The 23,976-nt window shown below is 33.8% G+C and overlaps 1 protein-coding gene across 11 annotated transcripts in view; it reads left to right on the forward strand.

The window, feature by feature from the left end:
• Nucleotides 1-23,976, forward strand: part of Pcdh17 (protocadherin 17) — a 94,264-nt gene that overhangs the window by 56,343 nt on the left and 13,945 nt on the right. For 4 of the 11 annotated variants that reach the window (NM_001431447.1, XM_087585819.1, XM_087585821.1 and 1 more), the window contains 1 exon segment: nucleotides 17,926-18,009. In NM_001431447.1, the coding sequence (NP_001418376.1) occupies nucleotides 17,926-18,009 (84 nt within the window). 11 annotated transcript variants of the gene reach the window in all.

A 23,976-nucleotide genomic window follows, 5' to 3' on the forward strand; every position in this document is an offset into this window, starting at 1 on the left:
GGTTTTGCAAAATTAGATATTTTGAAGAAATTTGCTATTTGAAACAAATAATGAATATTTTAGAAGTTCTTGATAAAACCCAAAGCTACTCAGGAACGTAAAGTAAATTAAATTCCTCAAAAATGACACATGTAAAAGTAGGCCAGTAAGCTAAAAGGAATCAAGAAATAATATAATTTGAATCCACAAATCATGTTTTAAAATAATTATTTTAGCATGAAATACTTATCCTATTCAGCTTCATCCTGGATACTTTATGTTGTTTTCATTATTTGAAAAAAAAGTTTCTATTTTTATTACAAATTCATTTGAGGAATTCCTATATTCTTCATTGCAATGAAAATTTCAGAAGATTCTGTCCAGAAGCCTTTTATTCAACAAGAATGTAAGAGCTTATTTAGCAAGTTTAAGATTCAGATATAATCGTTAAAATAATCTTAAAACTACTACAATAATATTCACAAGCATAAATTTATTTCATTAAATTACGTTAACTGAAACTAAACCCAAACCAAAATTGAACAAAATCATGAATTTCTAACATGTGGAAGCGTTTAGTGTGTATCTGTGGCTAGAGGTTATGACATCTGATAAAGAAATGAAAATTCTCATAGTAAGAATGATATAACAGTGACTCCTAAACCCAAACCTTTTATTGTAGCACTTATATTTGTGATATTAATCATGTCTCCTTTAGCTGCGCCTTAGACACTTCCACAGTGATTCGAGCACAGTGTGTATACTAATTGCATTACGCCAGCTTTATTGCATGCCCTTCACTTGACACAATAACTGTATAACCTTTGAAATTGTATCCCTTGTGGCCTTTAAATGCTGTATCAACATTTTGGCAAAAGCGTTTTGCAGACATTAACTTACATGCATTTGAGTTAAAAATTACATCCTCAGGAAAATGGCTGTGGTATATGTTTTCATCTGCTCTCTCACTGGATGTCTTGTTATTTCACAAACCTTGGCTTATTTACTTCTCAATCCATTAGTCATTTGATCTCCAAAGAGCAAGTATAGAACAAGGAGAATTTAACTGTTTCAACCGAATAATATTGCTTGATGAGAAATGAGGAAAAGGACTTACTCATTTGAATGAACTTCACGTGTTAATTTTTAGCTTTTCAGCTCTTGGAGGAGGATGGTCATGTGCAATTTATTATCCTAACAGTACCTTTTTGATGGTGAAGAGAATATTTTTAATATTTCACTGTAGCTAATATTTCAAGACGAGCCTGAACTTACTGTCACCCTAAAACATAAATGGGGTAATTAGTAACTTCATAGTTAATCCTAACTACAGCAAAAGAATAAAACATGAGGCAAAAATGAAAGTCTTCTGTTTTGTTTTTATCTAAATGCTTTTACTACTTTATTTTATTTTTAAAAATAATACAAATCTTATTTATTATACATAGATTTAATATGTATGCAAGCAACTGAAAGTCGAACAACTTTATAGTTAGCATTATGTATTTTCCTTCTGCACTAAGTAGGAGTGAGAAAGATCAAAGAGAATCTCTATGAAAGAAGATCACTTAATTTTAAACTCAGATTTACAAGGCCTATTTAGAGCAAATATTTGCTACATATAGGAAAGCATATTATTGCTAGATATTTTTTCAATTATTATATTAATATGACATAACCTGATAAAAGCATTTGAATATTTTAATTCAAAGAAAACTGAGCTTTGACTGTATATAAAACTGTGTCTTTCTATTTTGAAAGTACAGTTGAGCTTATTAAATTTTAATATCAGTAAACCAATTTAGGAAGACTTATGGTTTAATAAATGCCAACGAGAACAGGAAGTTAAAAGGCTTATAAAAATCAGGAAGATAATTTTAACTTGATAATGTTTCATGGTGTGGACTGACAACATTTTCTCTTTTATCATTGGTTTCAGTATGCAGACATTGATATTTAGCATTGTTATGCACTCAATAACAATTTTATGCATATAACTAAATTATATGTAGTGTAATGGAGAAGGAAATGGGGAATATTTAATTCTTCAGCCATCCCTAGAAAGCATACTGATGGCTTTCAATGATCTTTATATAAGTTGATACCTTTTCTGATACCTTTAAATTCTTTCAATCGTATAACATGTTCTCAGGTTAAGTCGGATGACAGTCGTGACCTATTCACACTGAAATAAGGCGTAGGAAAGAAAGCTTTCCTATGAAGGTGATTTGAGGTAACTATAAACCACTCAGCTACCTTTGTAGTAATTTAAGTGTTTTAATATATAAAAGTTATATCTACATCATAGAATTTTAAAATGTATTTCACATCTTTTATTGTGACATATCTTTAAATACAATATGAAAAGGCACAATGTTAAGTGCAGAACAGAAGACAAAACACAAGTTAATTTGCATTTAACAATCTTTCTTTTACTTCAAATAGATTACAGCTTTTTTCCTTTTTCCTACCCTTTTAGTACCCTTTTCAAGCCTTTTATTTAAAAGGAAGAATGAACTTTCTCATATAATGTACCAAGTTTAGGTTAAAAAACTAAATCTTCATTGTCAAATTTACTATTTACACCAAAACAAATTATACGTACGCATAAACACTCATTTAATAATAACATATATACTATATTTTGAATTGAGATTTATTTGAGCTTGTGTTATGATCAAATGATCTTACATTCATTTCTATAATAAACAGAAACACCCATGGGAGGTTTAAGGATTTCTTCCATAGAAAATAATGACACAAATCTCTCAGCCTTTTAGCCAAGAGGATTCTGTGATGGAGTTGGACTGTGGTTATGATTCTAGACCACTAATCTCAAGAGTGTCAAAGTTATGAACATTTCCACTTACAGGTCTCCAGTTTTTTAATACTAAGATCATTTGGTTATAGAAACTCCAAAGCACTTGAATATCTTTCATAATCAATACTATATCCCATTATAAGATGAAATACTATATGAGGTAGAAAAACTAATAAAGAAAACTTGATATAATTCATGAAGTTTAATAGACATATCAATAATTAAGATCTCATATGATTTCCCTAATGTAATTGTTCAATTTTGGAAATTCATACACTTTCACGTATTATGTTTAAGATTCAATAGATTTTTAAGGGGGACTACACATGGGTCAGAGTGAGAATAAATTGTATATATAATATTTGCATTGGTGAGTGAAATCAAATTACTTGAGAACTTATTTGAAACAGTTTGATACGATGATAAGAGGAGTTGAATAATTATACAACATTTTAGTTCAGGGGAATAACCATTTTCTTAAACTGCCTATTTCTTGTGTTATTTTTCTCTTGTCCTTACAATTTGTTCTTTTGAAGTATGTGTGTGTGTGTGTGTGTGTGTGTGTGTGTGTGTGTGTGTGCATGCGTGTATTATTGTGCTTTTGGGATGTTTATATTACTAGAAAACCCAAAACAATTAATTAAATAAGTTCTCTTAAATAATTTGAATTTTTAATATTTAGAGTATAGTATAATAATCCAAACTGTGTCTTCAGAAACTATGGGAAAATGTGGAAAGATACTTCCAATTCATAAATTATGGGTACATAACAATCAGAGACAGCACTGAATGTAACACTCAATGAAGTTACATTAAGAAGGGCATATAAGCAACTTTGAAAAATATAGGTTGAATACTTGTAGCCCAGTTTATATATCTATATATATGTATAGATATATATCAGTGTACTTTTGTAGCCTATCTCTCTCTCTCTCTCTATGTGTATATATATATATATATATATATATATATATATATATATGGACTACAAAATATGTATCTGTGTATACATAATGATTAATATAATAATGTAATACAATATATTATTATTATGTAATAATATGGAGTATATATAGAGAGACATCGTATTAGGCAGGATGAGATATTTCCTAGATTGGTCTGAAATTCTGGGCCTATGCCACCTTCTGGCCTACACATTCCAAGGAGCCAAGCTTATGGGCATCTGATCCTGTGCCTTGCCTTGATATTTACATTTCTGTCTAGACTCAATTATATACAAAATGAAATTATTTCTACCTTGATATTGTAAAAATCTCACACTTGTCAAGATGGGAGCAACCAGTAACAAGTGCTGCATGCATGAGAATGTTAAACTGTTCTTTTGGCCGAAGATAGGATTTTGTTTTGTATTTGCTAAAAACGCTTTATCTTTGCGATAGTTTTTAGAGATAATGTAATCACTACCACAGTTAGCTTATCTGTAACCATTATGGCAGCAATATTTGTTTATCATAAGCCAAATGGCATAAATCTTGTGAGAGTTGAGTATGCAATGATATTTTAAAACTGCAGACTTTTTGCCCATTATTATAAATACAAGTTCCTTCTATTAGTTAAATACCAGAAACGGTAAAGAAAATCAGAGGTTAATGCCAATGTTATCTTTGAAAACATAATAATGTTGTGTGAATTCATTTTATACTCTTCCCCATCTTCAAAATACAAGATACAATGCTGAGATATATAGATATAGATATTTATGTACTTCCCATTCTCCGTAAGGAAAACCTTTTCTCTTGAAGCAATCATTTGATTTTTCTTTTTAATTCTAACCTTTCCTTTTCTGTTTTCATACAAACTATAAAAACAGTTATGGAAGGCCATAATGTGACTGCTTCAATTTGATGATCTATTTTTTCCTCACTCCTCAGAGAGGTCCTATGTAGGCCAGCACCTGTTGTACAGATGTATTTTTATGGAGTTTATTAATCAAGGATCCCAATCCTGTGGCAACTCCTACGTGCCCAAGAAGCTGGGTCAAGATAGTTCCGTAAGCCTCTGATGAGGAGTAGCAAGATATAGACCTTGTGCTACATATACCATAATGTTTTATTTCACTAACCTCTTCACTCCTGAAGTTTGCCTTCTAAATTAGACATTCGTTTGTTATAGTAAATGAAAGTCTCAATATACTAGAATTCTTGGAAGTCTTCTACAACTCCCCCAAAAGAAAAGCAATTAATGGTATCTCTTCTTATTAATACTTTAAAATCTAAAGTATGCAGAAGAGAAGTCTGGGTTTTCTCTTCCCTATCAATATGCTGTCAACCAGTGATATCAAGTAGGTTGATAAACATGACATAATTTTACTTTTTGTCAAAAAGGACAAAAAAAAACCCTATCACACATATTCTTTTAAATTGACACTTCCCATGTAGCATTTTGAAATGAATTCCTTGGCTTTGAGATGCTTCTAAAGAATCAGGATTCCATAGAAGTCCGATCAAGGCAAAATCAAGCTCAAATATAATTGTAAGAAAGAAAACAGAACACAGAGAAGAGACAATAGGAAGAGAGAGGAGAGAAAGCAGAGAAGAAAGGAAGATTTTTTCTAAAGATAACATGCCTTCATTAGAAGAATTTAGTAATACTCTAATTTTATTTCAGAGGATATAAAAAATTTAATTTATTGTCTAGAGATAGCCCATGTTTTCTTAAAAAACAAATAAACCCATTTTGAATTAGAAAGTTTTGATGAATTTCAACCTATGAACTGTGAGGTGTAAAAGAACCTCATGTTTTCCAAGTGTCTGCTTCCTATCAGATCTATTACATGTTAGATGTTTCCTTGTGGGTAAAATCTGCTATAATACAGATGCCCCTGCCTTGCTCATTAAGAGATCGGGTGCAGTGGCCATTGGAGTAATAAATTCTGTTTTGTTAGAAGAGTGGCTAATGGAGCAGAAAACCCAAATCCTCTAAGCCCTTGATGTGCAGATGCAGAGGAAGGGTCTTCACCTATTTATACTCAGGATCTTTTTTGAAATTCAGACCTAACATTAATTGTTCTCTCTTTCAAGATGAAGTTCAAATCACTGATCATAGAAAAGCAACAGTAAACTCTATAGTCCTGTTAAGTTGATGCTGATATAAGAATTTTTGATTGTAAGAAGAAATAAAGACTGATAATTTGTGTTGGCTCCATAGCTCCTATCTTGGCGTTTAGACAACACACAAGAGATAACAAATATAAATAAGTTATTGTGTGTTTATGTGTTCAAAAACATCATTCTATCTAAATTATATTTAGATATAACACTTAAAGAAAAATGATTGACTAAGAAGCACAGAAAAAAAGAATTAAAAAAAACCCAAAATAGTAGTTATTTCTGATAGAAATGCAGATTTATACTTTTTGCAAACAACAATTTAAAGAAAATTACTATCCTGGCTAAAATTTCTTTTAGTTAGTATTTTGAACCCTATCTAAAGGCGTATCCTGGAAACATTTGTATATTTCACAATGTTAACAGTGAATTGGGCATATTTTTTTCATTAACACCAGATAAAAGATGTTAATAATTCTCTCTTTTAAGCAAGACACATGATTTTACACATCCTGGATATTGACAATAGAAATTATAAGAGCGTTATACATGGAAAAAAATCACAATGGATATAAAGCACTCTCCCCTCTCTTTAAATAGTAGTGCAGCTGCTGAAGTACTTGTCTGTTACTCGTTGGGGAGTCAAACAAAAATGGCAGCAGCAAGGATATGCACTTCTGTCCCTCCAACAGCCAGTTGACTGGCACCCAGCAAACCGATATATTCCCACTCAGTTTGTTTTATGTAATTTTAAAATTATTTCTGAAATGGAGACTTGAGGTTATTAAGAAACTATTGCTTCAAGTGTAATCATATGCTTTTCCTAATGCGGGAATTGGAGGTTTAGAGACAATCTATGCCTTGTCATATCTGCTGACACTTTTAAAGGCCCCTCTGTTCCCTGAACTGCACTGACAAATAAAGTTAGAGTTTATGTGTTCAGTTAACTTTCAGCCCTTTGTAGCTCATGGTTGTAAGGAATATTTATTTCCTGAGAAAGTGAATGATTTTTGTACAATTAGCCATGTATGAGAGCTTGAATTAGAAAATATTCACATAATCACTTCGGGATAGAAAAATAAAATGAATTTTTGTTCTTGCTAGCATTTGAGAATGGTCTAACCTAATATTTTCATAGTCATTTTATTATGTTTTACATCTGATTTCATGACTCACATATAAGACTGTGTTGATTTTGTAAAAAAAAAATAAAGACAAAATATGCTAAATATTAAGAAGATAAATAATTCTGTATACTGCAGGACTAGTTTTCCACCCACCCTGTTTACTACTTTAGCTGTATTGTTTCTAGTAAAAGTTAACTGTAACACCCTTGAGACCAGGTAATGCTTCCTGATTCACGTTGGCTCCACCTAAATCATTTACCCAGAATACAACGTAAATACACAATCACGTTTATGTGAAAGGTACTTATTCTTGAAAACAATAAGCTGGGATGCAAATATTGAAATGCACTGCAATCCTTTAGCATCTCTCAGCTCTGAGGGGGAAAATGGCTATGTTAAGAGTTACAAAGAAAGTAGGAATGAGGCAAAAGAGATTGCACAGAATCTGGGCTCCTATTCTGGTGACAGGATGTTACATACATTGAAATGGCCTCTACTGTCAGAGTTCTAATTCCTGCTCTCATTCTTTTTTTCAAATACATTAAGACACATTTCCGCATCCTAGCTACTCTTTGGTAACATCTGCAGGACACCGTACTGCACAGTGAGGATACAGATGCCTTCGGAGCTGTGATAAAGTAGTAAGAGATTTGAGTATCATATCGTACGTAGTTATTTTATCAAAGATTATTTTTCCTAATTAGTCACACTTCACATTGTCTAACAAAATTGGCATTGACTGAATTGCCTGCATGTATATGCGCGCGCGCACACACACACACACACACACACACACACACACACACACACACACACGCGCATGCACATGAAGAGGCTGGTTTGAAGTATCTATAGAATGTAAAGTTCTTTGTTATTAACTAAAGATCTGTTCTTCTTGTGCTGACTTAAAATATCATTCTTAGAAAATATTCTGGAAGTTAAACTGTCCTATTGACCATGTGGGCAAAGTGACACAAAGGAGTCCGTTAGGATGTTTTCTGCTTAAAGCAAAATCAGACATCAAACTCCGGCCATCAGAGGTTTAGAAAATCATACTGATTTTTTTCATTGTTCTAGGAAACTGATAATGTATGGACTATTGACAGCTTTTTTTGTGTTACTGAGCAACACGGAAAGGCACATTATATTTTTCATAATTTCTATTTCACAGATAGTAAAGTGAATTTAGCTCTTATGCAGAAATCATAGTGCAATGAAACCCATTTAGAATATACACATACACCTTATCCCACTGTGAAGTGGCATCACTCCAGCCACAGAATTAGGGAACTCAGGAAGTATATATGCACACAGAGAAAGCAAGCTTTTGAGCTGAAAACTCAAATGAACAGTCACAAATCCACACCAGGAAAAAAAGAAAATATAACTTTAGCATCACACAGAACATCAGAATAAAGTACAAATGAACTATTATGTGTTTAAAGTTAAAAGAAAAATAGGTGATTATACTAGCCTTGACATCTCCTTCCAAACCCAACTCAGATTCAGTTACAAGTAAATAGAGCTCTGTCCTGACAACTGTTTAGCTCCAGGCACAGACCTGAAGTATTAGAGATAATGGCAGAATTATTAGATTAGCTGTTGCCAGTATCCTTCAGTGTCCTAGATAATTACTAACTGTGGTAAATCTGAATGACTTCAGTCTGTGTTACTGTTATGTGTGTGCATTCCCTTAAAGGCATTGATGTTGTGTCAAAGAGACATTTGGATGTTTATGTAAACTTCTGTTATGTTCCATTGATTTGTGTTTTTAAAGTTTGTGCCCATAAAACAATCCATACCTCCGTTGTCTCTTTTATAAATTAGGGATGGGGAAGATGGAGGAATCGAATAATTTCCTGACTTTAGGAAGATATTCTTTCAGCTCTTTCTGTAATTTTCATTATCGATCTGTCTTTGTTTGGTTATTTGGTGTGTGCCATTGGATTTCTTTCTCCATTTTCACATCGTATTTTTCTTTTCATTTCAAGGGTTTAATTTCAGTCTCTTTGCATATTTAATGTTTTCATTCTCGATCTGAGCCTTTTTCTTAGCTTTAACACATGCTGCGCCTCACTTGTTTATCTATTAATTAGCTTTTTGAGCCAGTTTTATTGTTATGTTTTGCATTTTTTAATTTATCATAAAATATGGGCTTAGCTTCATATTTTATAGGTTTATTTCTCCCTTGCATTGCTTTTGTTTATATTGTTTGTCTTTGTTACCCAGAAAGCCAAGAAGATTTTCTTTCCCATTTTTTTCTATATATCTAGGTAACAAAACTTGTCAAGGTATTTGTAATTGTTTTTACTTTAGAAGTTACAATTTAACTTTATTATCCATAAAAGAAATGTCGAGATTAAAAGTCTCAAAACTTTTGTATCTTTTAAGTGACATTGTCATGTTTAGTTTGCTAATAAGATTTATCTTTGTTTGCCTTATAACAGAGATATCATATATTACAGTCACCTTAGAAAACCTCTGTACTTGTTGTGTAGGCATTGTTTTTCAAATACCTAATTTCTGAAATTTTACTGGTTTGGATAAAACCCTATGGACTCAACTTGTTCTAAGAGATTAAATTAAAATTGAGAAAGGGGGGACATACAGAGTTGATGGTAATCAGGGGAAAGAAGATTCCAGAGAAGAAGCGTTGTTTTCTTACCGATGAGCTGAACTAAATATTCTAATCTGAAAAATAGAAATTCTATTATATTATATCAAAAGCTACCTCTTCTTGTTGAAACATGAACAATCATACATTCCCTTTGAGATCAAAACAAGCAAACAAACAAAATACTCAATAGCTTCAATGTAAAGAGACCTAAATACATAAATTGTTTTGAGAGATTTAAAAAGTAAGACTGTAGAAATTAATGTGTCAGTGGTTAATAGCACTGGCTACTCTTCCAGAGGTCATGAGTTCAATTCCCAGCAACCACATGGTGGCTCACACCCATCTGTAATGGGATTTGATGCTTCTAGTGTGTCTGAAGACAGCTACAGTGTAAATAAATAAATAAAAATAAAAATAAATAAATAAAGATAAATGAATATTTGTGCTTCTTTTTGTAGTTGTGGGCATTAACTGTATATAGAGAAATATAAGATAAATCTACATTTATGAATATTATTCTCAGTGCTGAAAATTCACTGTGTTCATGGAAAGTTGAAGTAGATAAACTAACAGTTCAGGGCAAACAGTTCTGAAGATAGGAGCTGATGCACGAAATTCAATTAAAAGTAAATAATATGGCCTTTTGTTTTTGCCATTTCATTTCATTGAGTTTTAATAAATAATTTGCAAATAATGGATATTAGGTAAAGCTTAAATGCACCTCCTTCATAGGTCTCTTTCAAAGCTGAAGTCTGGTGGAATTTTTTTTTTTAATCCTAGTCTATTCTTCTAAAAAAATGTTGTTAGAAAAACAACAGCTAGCATGAACTTTCAACTTTACCAAGTGTCACTGTCATCATCTCACTCTCTACTGCTCCTCCTTATTTTCTTTTCCATATATTATAGAGGGAGCATGGAATAAACATCTCAAGGTAAAAAGTGACACACATTCTAACCTTCAACTTCTAAAGTTTGGATGGTACTTCTCAAATACATTTCTCCTTCTTGTAATTCTTTTATTAGCTTTTCTGTCAAGCATGTTAACAATTAAATATTATTGCATCATTCCTTCTTTTAATAACTTTATGAAAGATAATATACAGGCAATGTATCTGAGTAAATAGTGTACTGTCAGAAAGTCATGAGGACTGGAGAGATGACTCAATAGTCAAGAGAATTTGCTGCTCTCTCAGTCCAATTTGTAACACCTATGTGGTGTCCCACAATTACCTGTAATCTCAGTTCATGAGAAAACTCTTGACCTTTCTTGGATTCCAAAGGCACAGGTAGCTACATGGTGCACTGAAGTATGTTCAGATAAATACTTAAACATACAAAATTGACATAAATGTCTTTAGAAAAGAAAACAGAAAATCATGATGACATATGGTCTATTTCCAAGTCCATTCATTATGGATATGACATAGAGGTCTTGAGGGTCAAGTAAATATTCCCATTTCCTTAGTTATAAATTAACCACCACCCAAATATTATGGGTATTGTGCATTGTATGCTTACATTAAATGGACAGCATACTATCAATCACATTAGAGAATGACATCCCAAATGACCCTAATTCAGCCAGAATTTCCACTGTACTTGCATTGATAAAGCCAACTTGAAATAGCATGGTAACTTAATAGTAGACTTCACTAATTTCCCACCCAAGGGCTTTGCACAGATGAGTTCATTTCATCTTCAAGACAAGCAAATGAGAATTAATTTATCCCTTTTACAGATATAAAAATGAAACAATATAGAGCTTTCAGGATTCCATCAAGAATACATACAGTAGGCTGGGGATTTAGCTCAGTGGTAGAGCGCTTGCCTAGGAAGCGCAAGGCCCTGGGTTCGGTCCCCAGCTCCGAAAAAAAGAACAAAAAAAAAAAAAAAGAATACATACAGTAAAAATTTAAACCTAGTTAAGTTCCATCTGCTTTTCTCTAATGCTACTGCTCAATTTTAATTACTCAGAATTGTAAAAATTCTGACTCAGGACTGAACATTTGAGCTGAAACAGAGAGTGATTAAAGCCCCAAGAATCATTTTTGCACCATACAAGAAGTCAGGAGCATTCATTGAATCTGTGTGTGAGAGTACAGGCATATTTGACTTCCAATTTCTTCAGCCCTTTCCCCAACTCTTCTGTTGGGGTCCTGGGCCTAGTCCAATGGTTGGTTGTGCGTATGTGCATCTGTCTTATTCAGATGCTGGCAGAGCTTCTCAGAGGACAGCCATATGAGAAATGTCTAAAAGCACATCTTGGAGTCAAGAATAGTGTCAGGGTTTGTTGCCTGCTGATGAAATGGATCACCTGGTAGGGCAGTCTCTGGATGGCCTTTTCTTCAGACTCTGCCACATTTGTGTCCGTGCATTTCTTTTAGTCAGGAGAAATTCTAGGTTAAAAGGAGGGGAGGGCAAAAAGGGGGATGTATCGGGGAAATACCTGTATGGGGGAGGGAGAAGGGAGGGAATGGGGGCTTATGGACAGGAAACCGGGAAGGGGAATAATCTTTGAAATGTAAGTAAAGAAATATATCTAATAAATTTTTTTTTAAAAAAGGCACAGTGACAAAAATCTTTTTTGTACCACCACAGGCATTTTATTGTTTATTGATCTAATTGTAGCATATTATAGTCAATAGATTTTGCTTATATAATGTAAGTATAGCCTGATAACCAAAATATGACGATTTTATTAAAAATTTAGAAGCCATTAAAGGAATTTTTAGATGGGTGGGTGACCCCATGCCTCAACTGGGGACCATGTCTATTTACTGGAGGTGGTTTTTTCACGTTCTATCTCCCTGCTATTGGGTATTTTGATGAATGTCATCCCTATTGGGTCCTGAGAGCCTCTCACAACCCTGGCATCTGGGACTTTCTAGTGGCTCCCCACCCCACCCCACTGCTACTTAGTTCTATTTGTTCTCGGAGTTTCTATTTGCTCTGTAGACTTCTCTACTGTCTCTTCACATACCTAGACATGCCCTGCCCTTTCCTCCCCCACCCCTCTCCTACCCAGACCCCTCCCTCCTTCTCCCTTCCATGGTAGACATGCCCTGCCCTTTCCTCTCTCCCCCTCTCCTACCCAGACCCCTCCCTCCTTCTCCCTTCCATGGTAGACATGCCCTGCCTTTTCCTCTCCCCCCCTCTCCTACGCAGACCCCTCCCTCCTTCTCCCTTCCATGGTTATTGTGTTCCCACTTCTAAGTGGGTTTGAAGCATCCACACTATGGCCTTCCTTCTTCTTAAGCTTCATATGGTCTTTGAGTTGTAAATAGTCTTACTGGAGGAAAATGAACCCAGGAGATGTTTTCTAATTATAAAAGAAAAAAATTAAGTTAGGGTACAGATAAGTACTGTTAAGTGAAGGAATAAGATTTGGAGAAAAATGGGGATTAAGTTGAAGAAATGGGTTTCACACATCGTCAAGGAATCCTGTGCGTATCTGAAATGAGGATTCAATAGTGTTCTACCTGACCTCCAATTGTGTTTTATCTCTCTGTTCCTAGGGCTCACTTAGTTATCTTGAGCTGGTTAGAATACTGTATTTATTATTTTAATTTAACCACTGTCTGGACTTAGCATGCTTTTGTAACTAATCTACAGGCCTATTTAAAATTAAATTTTTACATAGTAAAATCACTTATTTTGTACTAAAATACATTCAAATTACAAAAGAGGAATAGTGAGCAAACTCCAGAAAACAATTCCTGTAATTGTGGGATGGCTATGAAGTCTCTATGTTTGACTATGTAACTGAGCAGTTTGCTTTATGTCTTACTATGAATGCAGGCGTATCCCTTTTCCACGTTCAGTTGTTGCTGTTCTTATATAGTTAGAGAAACATACACTGAAAACTTCAGATAAGATTAGTTTTTGACCTTGGGGGATATATTTATAGCCATAGATAACTGACCTCTCACTTCAAGACTAAAGGAATAAGAATTTAGTTACATACATTTGTAGTTTCTGAAATTTAATCACAGTCCAATCTGAACTTATCGACATGACAATTTGTTTTGACATAAAAGTGAAAATGTTTTAGTGATTTCGTCTTAACGTGTAGCCATTGTCAAGGACAATAATGAGTGCATGGCTTTATATGTCTTCCTAGACATGCTTTAAAAAAGGATTTGAAATAATAAAATTTACTCATTAAAGCAATATAGTAGGCAAGAGAAATTCTGTAGAAAACCAAAGACTTAATAATGCAATTTTTTTGAAACCTATTTTTCCATTATATTTCTGGGTCATTGAAATGGTTAATAGCCAAAAATTGGGAATACCTTTAATAGTAATTTTCTATTGGAAAATCTAGCCCCACCTAATCAAACTCCTATTCATAAGCTACTGAAAAAAAATCAGGATAGAGTCCTCAGAAAGCATTACTTGAAGTAAATTTGCAGAGGTACCTTACTATTCTACAATAAAGTGGGGGCTTTGAGTTATCACTTAAGTGAACTTGTATTATGTGGTAGAAACATTTTACTGTAAACTGTATCATTAACCAGAAAGGCAAATTTTATTGCTTCTTTCTATTAAATACTACTTTGGGTTTGCTCTATTTTGATCAGAAGTTAAGAGAGTTTACAGTTATTCTAGAGAACTAGGGTCCAGTTTTCTGCACATAAATGGTGCCTTAGAATTGCTTGTAACTAACTACAAAGCAAGTTCTGTTACCCTATTTGGCCTCTATGTGCTTCTGTATGCTCATGATGCCCATATAGTTACACAAGCACATACATATGCACTTAAAATAATAAACAAATAGATATATATGATATAGATATGGATGATATAGATATAGACAAATATAAAACACCACAGGGTTCAAGCACCTTGAGGAGTATTATGTAATGTCATAGACTGATAACAGATACTCATTCAAGCTTTGCATTGACTAGGACAGGTGAATCCTGCACCAAAATTAGTTATAAAATAATACGCTTTATTATAGTTCATAACAGACTGGAGTTAACTCAATTTTTAAAAGTTACATGTATTCCTTGACAAACTCATACATGTTTGCAATATATTCTGCTTATAGTCACTACCCTCTTCTTTTCAGCCTCCCATTTTGGCAACACCATCTTTACAAATCTCCCTCCAGCTTTCCTACAATATTGTTTTATTTAAAAACTTTCTCTTTTAAACATTTTATCGTCTTTCTTTCTACAGAATCTATCCAAGTGCAATATCTTGAGAAAAACCTATGGTAATATATTTGAATATAAATTTGAAAAGGAATAGTATAAATAATTAATTAGCTTATGTAAGATCCAGGGTTATTTTATCATTTAGAGGAAACAGCAGGGTTATTTTATCATTTAGAGGAAACAGCATCTTCCAGACAAAATAAGACAGAAGACTCACTGAGACCATGACAGAATGACTAAGACTTACACAGGCTCAAGCCAGACAGAAACCACAGCATGGGGAAAGAGAAGTGGACAGAAACAACATGCCTTGCCAAGAAGCTAGTTGAGATTTATAGGTGGGCGGAGAGGGAAAATCACCTTTTTAAGTATAATGACACTTTATCAACATCCCAGGCCAAGTGACAGTCTCAGGAGTAGTTAGCCAATAGAATCCACATTTTCTTTTTAGTGGCTTTCCTCCCCTCTTTTTTTCTTTGTTTAAAAGAGAAGAAGATTATGTAGTTGGGTGGGTTGAAGGGCAAAACCTGGATGAGTTGGGGACTAGAAAGAATACTCCAAAAATAAACTGTATAAATCCTTAAAGGCTTTTTTTTTGTCGTGTTGTAATTAATAAAAATACCCATACTCAGGTGTGCAGATATCTTTACTTACAATGTTTCTTCACTAACAATGGACAAAGTAGCAGCTTAAGGAAAGTTGTCCCTTCTTCTGGAACTAGGAATGTGCTGCATTGATCAGAAACTTCAAATACAATAATAGTGCATGAAAAGAAAATTCTCAGAAATCTTAGGAACAAGCAAAGGCAGCTAATCGTTCGGAGCCTTTTAAACAGAGTATCCTACAGAACCTCCGGGACTTTCTGTGGGGCTGAACCTGCTCCATCCATTCTAAAGTTGCAAATAGCTTACTTAGGTGAACTTTAATCTAATTTACCCGACCTACTACTGTTCATCCATGGTAGGCAGCATTCCATGGACTTACCCTAAAATCAAGTAGCTGATGGGATCTGTTAGTCCTCAACAGAACATGAGAGCCCCTATCATTTTCCCAAAGAAGATGAAAATGTAAAAAATTAATTTTTATTGGATTCATGTTACTTTTTTCATTATCATAAGTTCAAACAATCCAAAATTGAATGATCATAACCTCAAGGCTATGGCTAATTCAGGATGTTTTGTGTTATTTTCTTAAAAAAAGATTAACTTCCTTTATGGTCTGTCAGGCCTTCTAGTCAATGTCATCAATTTTCAGCAGCATATAGTTGTAACTCTTTGGCCAATGGATTTAGGAATCATTGCATGAAAACCAAACCAAACCAAAACAAAAACGTAATTTCAACTTGTCATGTTTTAACTTTGTGTGTCATTGTCCCATTTTCCTTTCTATAGATATTTTTTTTCCTTTATGACTTGATGTTTCTTTCTTGATAGGCAGTGTCAGTTGGCAAAGGTTGCTGTAGCAAAGTGTTGGTGTTATGTACCTTAAAGCAACAGTCCGTAAGGTCTCACAGATACAGAGACTATCCCTACAGAGTCAGTAGCTAGTTGTGCCTTGCTCTTTCAGACACACTTCCTTGTTTCTCCTAGTTTCAAGTGGTATGACTTCATCTTAGGGAGTCTCATCCTCAAAGTCCATATTTCTGAATAAGTTCCTCTGCTCTAGTACTGAATGGCAGTAAATTCAGAGGACTTGGTTTTATATCCAGAAATGATACTATATCTAATAACAATTAAAATTAATCAATACCACAGGCTCTACACATTTCCTTTGTCTACTGTAAGAATGAATTCTAATGTCCTTTTAGAGTTTTCAGGAGATCACTGTAACAAGAATACTTTGAGATTGTCTGTATTCTATAGATTTTGTGTATCATTTGTTGTGTTGAATCTCACATTTATACATGTGATTGAGGAAGACCTTTCAGGAGTTCCATCTGTTGTTGGAGTTGTGCTTTAAGAGTAGATGGAAACACACACACACACACACACACACACACACACACACACACACACAGCATACAGAAAACTGGAGGAGGTTGTAGAAGAGAAGAAGGAAATGCATATAGGACAACACTGAGAAAATGTTTGCGCTCTTAGTAACAACTCAACCTGCGTTACCATAGAGTCTGCATATTCTCGTTCCAAGGGAGGGGCACCGCAGATGTGGAGTTAGTCACAAAGCTAAGAAAATGAGATTGCTTTAAAAATGAAGTTACCATTGCTCACCAGCAGGCATTTATATTTTCATTTTTGTTTCTGGCAGGACTTTTAGGTAGCAATTGATTACACATATTCATTGCACATTTCAGTAATACACATGCAAAACAAAATGTTCTTTCTTTTTTTCTCTATTCTAGGAAGTAGATCAATTATACATGTCTATGAAATCATAAGCCAGAGTGCTCATGAAATGAAAATGAAAAATATCAAAAGGAAAAATATGTTGTAATTCAAATTTTGTGTTGTTACTGTTTTCACTCTTAACTAAAAGCTACATTTAAAATTTGTACATATATAATTTACTCTAATATTATGTAGTCATAGAACATATATCTTGGCTGAAAAAGATACTTATTGCAATATAAAAATGTATAGTTGGTACTATACATAAAATACATTTTATATATTTGAGAATACAGATTAATATATTGATGTATAACCATTGCTAAAGTAAATACATTCTTAATATTGATTGACCCCTAAAGGAATAATTATACATAATATATTGTTTGGACTTCAGATAACCTACACTGTGTAACTAATATTTAAAATGCAGTGAACATTTTGAATCAGCCTTTATATCTGGGTGTATTATAGAATAACTTAAATTTTGGTTTTCCACTGTTTTGCATCTTCTGTTTTTCTGAATAAATGGACATATCATTTTTTCATTGACTGGAGTTTCTGGCAGTAACCTTGTATTTTTTCATCTCATTGAAATGAAAATCTCGTTTTAAGTAACTTTTCGTGGGAAGCCTATGTCTTATGTAACTGAGGAATTGTGAATGCCCATAGCTTTTAGGAATTGATTATTCTCTGGAATTTAATTTAAGCAAACAAAATGATAAGGAGGGATTCATGATTCAGTTGGCCCTTTTTGTCTCCCTTGGTCTTTCTATTTGTTAACTAAAAATATTTTATTTTTCAAGCATTCCCGACTTTGCTTTCCTTTGCTATCCTCACCCTACACACCATCACTACTAGACTTCAGTCTGTTGACCCGCTTCCTCCAGGTGAGCAATTTCTTCATCTGCTAGCTTTCTTCTCTGTGATCCGAATTTTACTTGTAAGATGGCATTCATATGACTGTGCGTTTGCAGTACAGAAATGTGGACCGTATTCTTTGAAGGAAAAAAAAGTAGTGATTTGCTTTGCTGCTAATTCTTCAGGAAGAGCTGTGTGTGGAGTTGAAGCGAGACTATATAAATAATGCGGGAAGCCAGGGTTTCTGTTGCCTATTGTACTTAAAGGAGTTTAGGGAGCCATCGACAGTTATTACATATGCAAAGTCCACCTGTTGTACTAGTTTCACATTGCAGACAGGATACGTTTTGCCAAGGGAGAAATTGATGCAGCAGAGTGGTCTATACAGGAAAGAAAGACATGAATGGTCTGTGCATTGTTGGTGTAGAGCAAAGTCCTTCACTGTCACTGTCATAAGAACGCCGTTTACTAGTTTCCCGAATTCTCCTGTTTTTCAGACAACCAGTTGCAGGTCATCTTAGATAAGCCTCTTATTCGAGGCTTTTAGTGCACTACTTTAAAAAAAGTCTTTCTACATCACTCCAATTTGAATTCCTAGAGCCTCGAAAGAAGCGAATTTACATGAATTTTAAAAGCTGCGGGAGCACAGCATCACCATCCTCTGGAGGGATGCTCAGGATGGGGTGTAGATAATCGGAGCACGCTGAGCTTTGGTGTAGCGGTCTACCTGAGTGGAAAGCAGGAAAAAGCATGAGGAGAAGCCTTAGCTAGTCATTACACATATATTCTGGATTCGTAAACTCTCAGTTACTGAATCATTTGAATCTACTTCTGAGATCTGATTGCCCTATGAGGAGTGCAATCTCTACATACAGAAAATCCTTGTCATTGAAGGTAATGATTATATCAGATTGTTGCTGTGTAGAGAAAATATAAAAGCATATTCTGGCAATCTCCAAACCACTATTATATTTATTTGTGTTGCTTAACTTATGCCAGAAATGGACAAAAGATTGCCTTATTTCCTGTGTATAAATGAATGGAAATTGGAGATAAAATGTAATGTGGGAAAAAAAAGCTTTAAACGGTGAGAAAATTTTTTCTTGTCTCTCCTTTGGAGATTTTAAGTTAAAGTTTAAAAATTCAGATTTGTGTGTATACCCATATACCCATGCACACTCTATTTAAAAATCTTCATTTTTCTCTTAAATAATTGGGATTAATTTTAACCAGCTGATAGAAGAATTTTACTTTTCAATCTAGTGCAAATTAATGTTAATGGCAATACATATGAGAAATATATTTTTAGCTTTCAGAATACAAATTTCCGTAGTTTATTTCCTATTTTCTTATGGACGTTTCTGTCTTGATCTGATATTTACTTTCTCCTCATGGGTATATCATGTGTTTGCTAGCAGATATACATCTACGAGTTCAAAGACATACCTGCACTTTGCATAGCAATGACTAGTATGAATTTCTGAGCTGCCTGTGAGCTGTGACTAAGCACCAAGAGACCCAAAACTGTGGTTAGGCCGAACAAAACAGTTTTATATCCAGTGGATAGTTCTAGGCTTTTCCCATTAGGCACGACCCTTTCGTCCCTTTCCAGCCAGTATAGGAATTTTATTATGTTTGTAGAGCTCACATACATAAGTATATATTTCCTTATATTTATCAGTATTTATTTAGTAGTAATTATGGAGAAAATTTAAAGTTATCATTTTCAATATCTACATTTGGTTGCTGAAATTATCAAGGTCATTAACATAGTGAAGCTTGCAAATATCATTCACAGACAGATATTAGGTAATAAAAGTTCAGTTTAGAGCACAATTGCCGATGTTTACTAAATATAATTCTTTCTTAACATCTGCATGTGTGTATCTACCATAACAAATATATCATAGGTCATGATGATTGATTTAACATTATAAAATAATTAGAATAAAACACTTTACTATTTGAAATATCTATTATCAAATAAATAAGCCACATATTGTAGATACAGCTGGCCCACTGTATTAAAAAGTTTTAGAGAAATAGTCAAACTGTCAGGTAAAATTATTTCTGAATATGCAGGTTTTTTCTTGTCATTATTAACTATAAATTTAGTATCAATATTTACATAGCATATATGGGGTCTTAGATGTTTGAAGTAACCTGGAGATCATTAAAGTATGGATATGTGTGTGTGTGTGTGTGTGTGTGTGTGTGTGTGTGTATGTGTGTATATATAAACTTAGTAGGATTCCTTCTCTGTATTCAGCATATATATATTCACACACATATATATATGTGTGTGTGTGTGTATGTATATATATGTGTGTGTGTGTGTGTGTGTGTGTGTGTGTTTTGTCTGACATGACCATGACCACATTATATACAAGAAATTGAGAAATTACTATTTTACATGTCTATAGAACATGCCAGACCCTCCCATGTATACCAAATTATAAGTCTAACACTTTTGTTGTTTTATAGGCAATAAGGATATAAGTCATGCATGTAAAAAATTTAAAGGCAAAATAATACTTCAGTTATTTTAGAATGCATGTAAATGTATATATATTTTCAGTAAATCAAAGAAAATGGGTTTACAGAAAACTGCTACCCTAATATTATTTATCAGCTTTCAGCAATGCTACAAATACCTAGATTTGTGTCCTTTCTGCTCAGATACATTTTTATAAATACTATAAATCAACACTAAGCAGTTTAATAGAAAATAGCAAATATATTAGTTAAAATTGTACTCTAATTCTGGGTGGGCCTAGGGAATTTATTTGGGACAACTATAGGCTAAGGAAAAATATATATATATGCACTTTATAATGTAAGGCATAAGTGGTTTTAGTTGAGAGAAGAATGCTATTCATACTTAAGATTTTAGTCTCTTTTGAGCAGAAACTTAGTAGGATTCCTTCTCTGTATTCAGCATTTTTCAATACTCTGATTTTTTGTAATATTATTTCTAAACTAATTTCAGGCCTTAGTTAAGAGATTGCTGCAGTTTTATGACAGTGCAGGAGACTTCCTGGAGGCTGCACGCAGTATGTTTGGTGCTTCCTAGTCCATTGCTCCCCGTAATGTACCAAATAGAGTTTGTTTCTGCTAGACTCAGCTAGAGAGGGAAGGAGGGCAGAAGACAGACAGAGACAGACAGAAACAGAGACAAACAGTGACACACACAGATTTTATACACACAGACGCACACACACAGAGAGAGAGAGAGAGAGAGAGAGAGAGAGAGAGAGAGAGAGAGAGAGAGAGAGAGATTAAGAATTCTAGCATATAGGAATTTCTTTTCTTGTGCCTCAAGCTTTTTATAAGACTAATTATGAAATACTTTCAACACTAACTGAGTAGTTAAAATAGCATTTCTGTGAATACCAGGACCAGGGAAATTTAAATCAATGAATGATGAATGAATGAATAAATAAATAAATAAATAAATAAATAAATAAATAAATAAATAACAGCTACTTGATATTAGTCTGGGCAGCAAAACAGATTGTTCTTAAGATGGGCATACAGTTTTAGTACAGTAAAACCTCAAGCCCGACATGCTTTAATTAACAAAGAACATCCTAATGAGTTCTGCATGTGAGGTCAATATTCTTTTTTTTTTTTTTGGTTTAAATTAGATTTGGATTACAAGTTTGAAACTTAAGCATGTTCACGTGCCATTTTGACTTTGTTTTTTTCTGGTACTGCAGCTCAGGGGAAATATGTTTCCTTTTAATCTCTTCTTTGTTCTGGATGTGGTTGATTATCAATTAAGTCAGAGGAATTGCTCTCTAAGATAAGGAAGTGTTTAAAACCCCATTGCAGAAAACTTCTAGTGTTTGTGCTGCAGTATGTATGAGATTGGCTTCTGCCAAGCTTCTGGCCCTTGGTTGGCTACATAGCAGCCTTGTCCACTAGGCCACATTTCTTTGCTTTCTGAGTTTCCTGACCTTTGATTTTTGGATTCCTCCTCTCTTCAGCATGTTTAAATGATTACAGAATATTAAACCTGTTACTAGAAAAATGTCTTTCCCTTGCCAGTAAAATCCATTACAAGAAACATTTCAGTATGTTTACTCTAGAACATGGAAATTGAATCTATTGATTTCGCTTAAATTTTCATTCTTGGGACGACCCAACCTTGCATGATGAAAACATCTGCTTCCAATAAGCCTGCCGCGTATTTACAGGTACTAGCAACAGATGATTGTAGGAAAATACACCAACGGCACAGGGAGGTTTCACGCATCTCCCCTTTCTTAACAGTTATTTCAGTGTTCCTATGTGATTCCAGTGGCAGGGCTAATGGCAGGGTTGGCTGGCTCATGGATACATATCTAACTTGTTTTAATGAAATTAAGTTGAAGTTGTTGACATTCAAACCTGCCATATGTCACTCCAAGATAACCTTTACATACTGTCTGGTTTGATGCTGACATGTAAAGAATTCCCTTAACACAATACATATTTAACAAAACTATGAATTTCTTATGATTTATACATATTGTGTGAGTGAACATGCACATGGAAAGACACCTATGGTGCACACTTCATTTTGTTTGAGAAGAATTACTATGACAGAAACTGATTCTCCAAAATAAACTTCATATTTATTACCTCCTACTGCTAATATTCTAATATATATTATATATATATGATTATATATACGTGATTATATATATATATATGAGAAACACTGAAAGTAAGCAGGGCACCTATCTGTTCATTTGGAATTATATCTAATTTAGCCTCTGAAATCTTATCTGTCTCTGTCTCTTTTAGGACATCATTAAAAAAATAATAAACTAAGCCATTAAAACCTTCCTTAAAACTTCATTCTCAGCAACAGTCATATTTCACTGAAAGGCGTTGATTGATTCCTAAATCATAAGCAGAAGATTAGCTATCTCTGGCTTAGCTCTTTTTCTACAAATGCTAAAAATGACATTGATTCTGTTTACATGTTTCTAGCAACTGAATGAAGACAAAGAAGTGCTAGAAATGAGCTGAACAACAGGATTTAAATTGGTAAATAGATGTACTTCCCCAAAGAAATCAGATAGCAGGCATGAGAGAGACACTAATAAGACTATCTTGCTTGCTTCGTACAGAATTTGGCTTAATAGGCATGTTTTTATTGACCTTCCTTACAGGATTACCACTTTGCTAGGAAGATGACTTGAATCTTAAGTGTATTCATCCATGTCATCTAAAATAGTGCCATTATCAGAGATAGGGTTAGCTCGCAGAGGCAATGAAAGCATAAGGAAAGCATCCTCTGGAAAGATAAAGAATAGTAGCAAATTTACATAGTCTCTGGTCTGGAGTTCACACAATTATTTAAGTTGCTAGAATTTAAATTTGTCCTTGTAAACTAAACAGCTTTTGCTAGCTATTGCGTACCAGAACATAGGTTTTACACTGCATATAAATTAGGTTCTTCTGAAAGCTTCTTAACCCTTTGAAGACCCCACAATTATGAAGACATTAATTTATATGTAGATGGAAGCGTTCAGATAAAGTGTGAAATACAAAGGCAGCTAAGTTCAAACACAAAAGAAGCTGGCCCAATTTACACAGAACTGCCACAAGAGATAGAAGAATAAAGAGGCAGTCAGAAATTCCTAGGAGAGAAAAAAGGAAACTATACATGCTGAAGTGTGGGGCAGATATTCACTCATTCCCAGATACTCACTAATTCTATAAGAAAATGATAACAAGCTGATTATTTAAATATAGGTTTTGATTTCAATAGAGGTGTCACTGATTATAATTGTTTTAAAGAGAAAGTATTCAGATCTACAAATTTGAGTGAAATAATATAGCCAGACAGGATTTTCTCGTTTTCTTATTTAAAATGAGATCTTTGGAAGTTGTGATTTTTTTTTTTTATACAAGCATGGTATTTAACAGGTGGATCTGTGTTGCTCTAAGAATTGTATGTATTATAGAAATAGAGAGTTCCTATGTAAAATTTGTAGGTTCTG

The sequence above is a fragment of the Rattus norvegicus genome, chromosome 15, assembly GCF_021556685.1.
Source record: "Rattus norvegicus strain SHRSP/BbbUtx chromosome 15, alternate assembly SHRSP_T2T, whole genome shotgun sequence".
NCBI classification, from domain to species: Eukaryota; Metazoa; Chordata; class Mammalia; order Rodentia; family Muridae; genus Rattus; species Rattus norvegicus.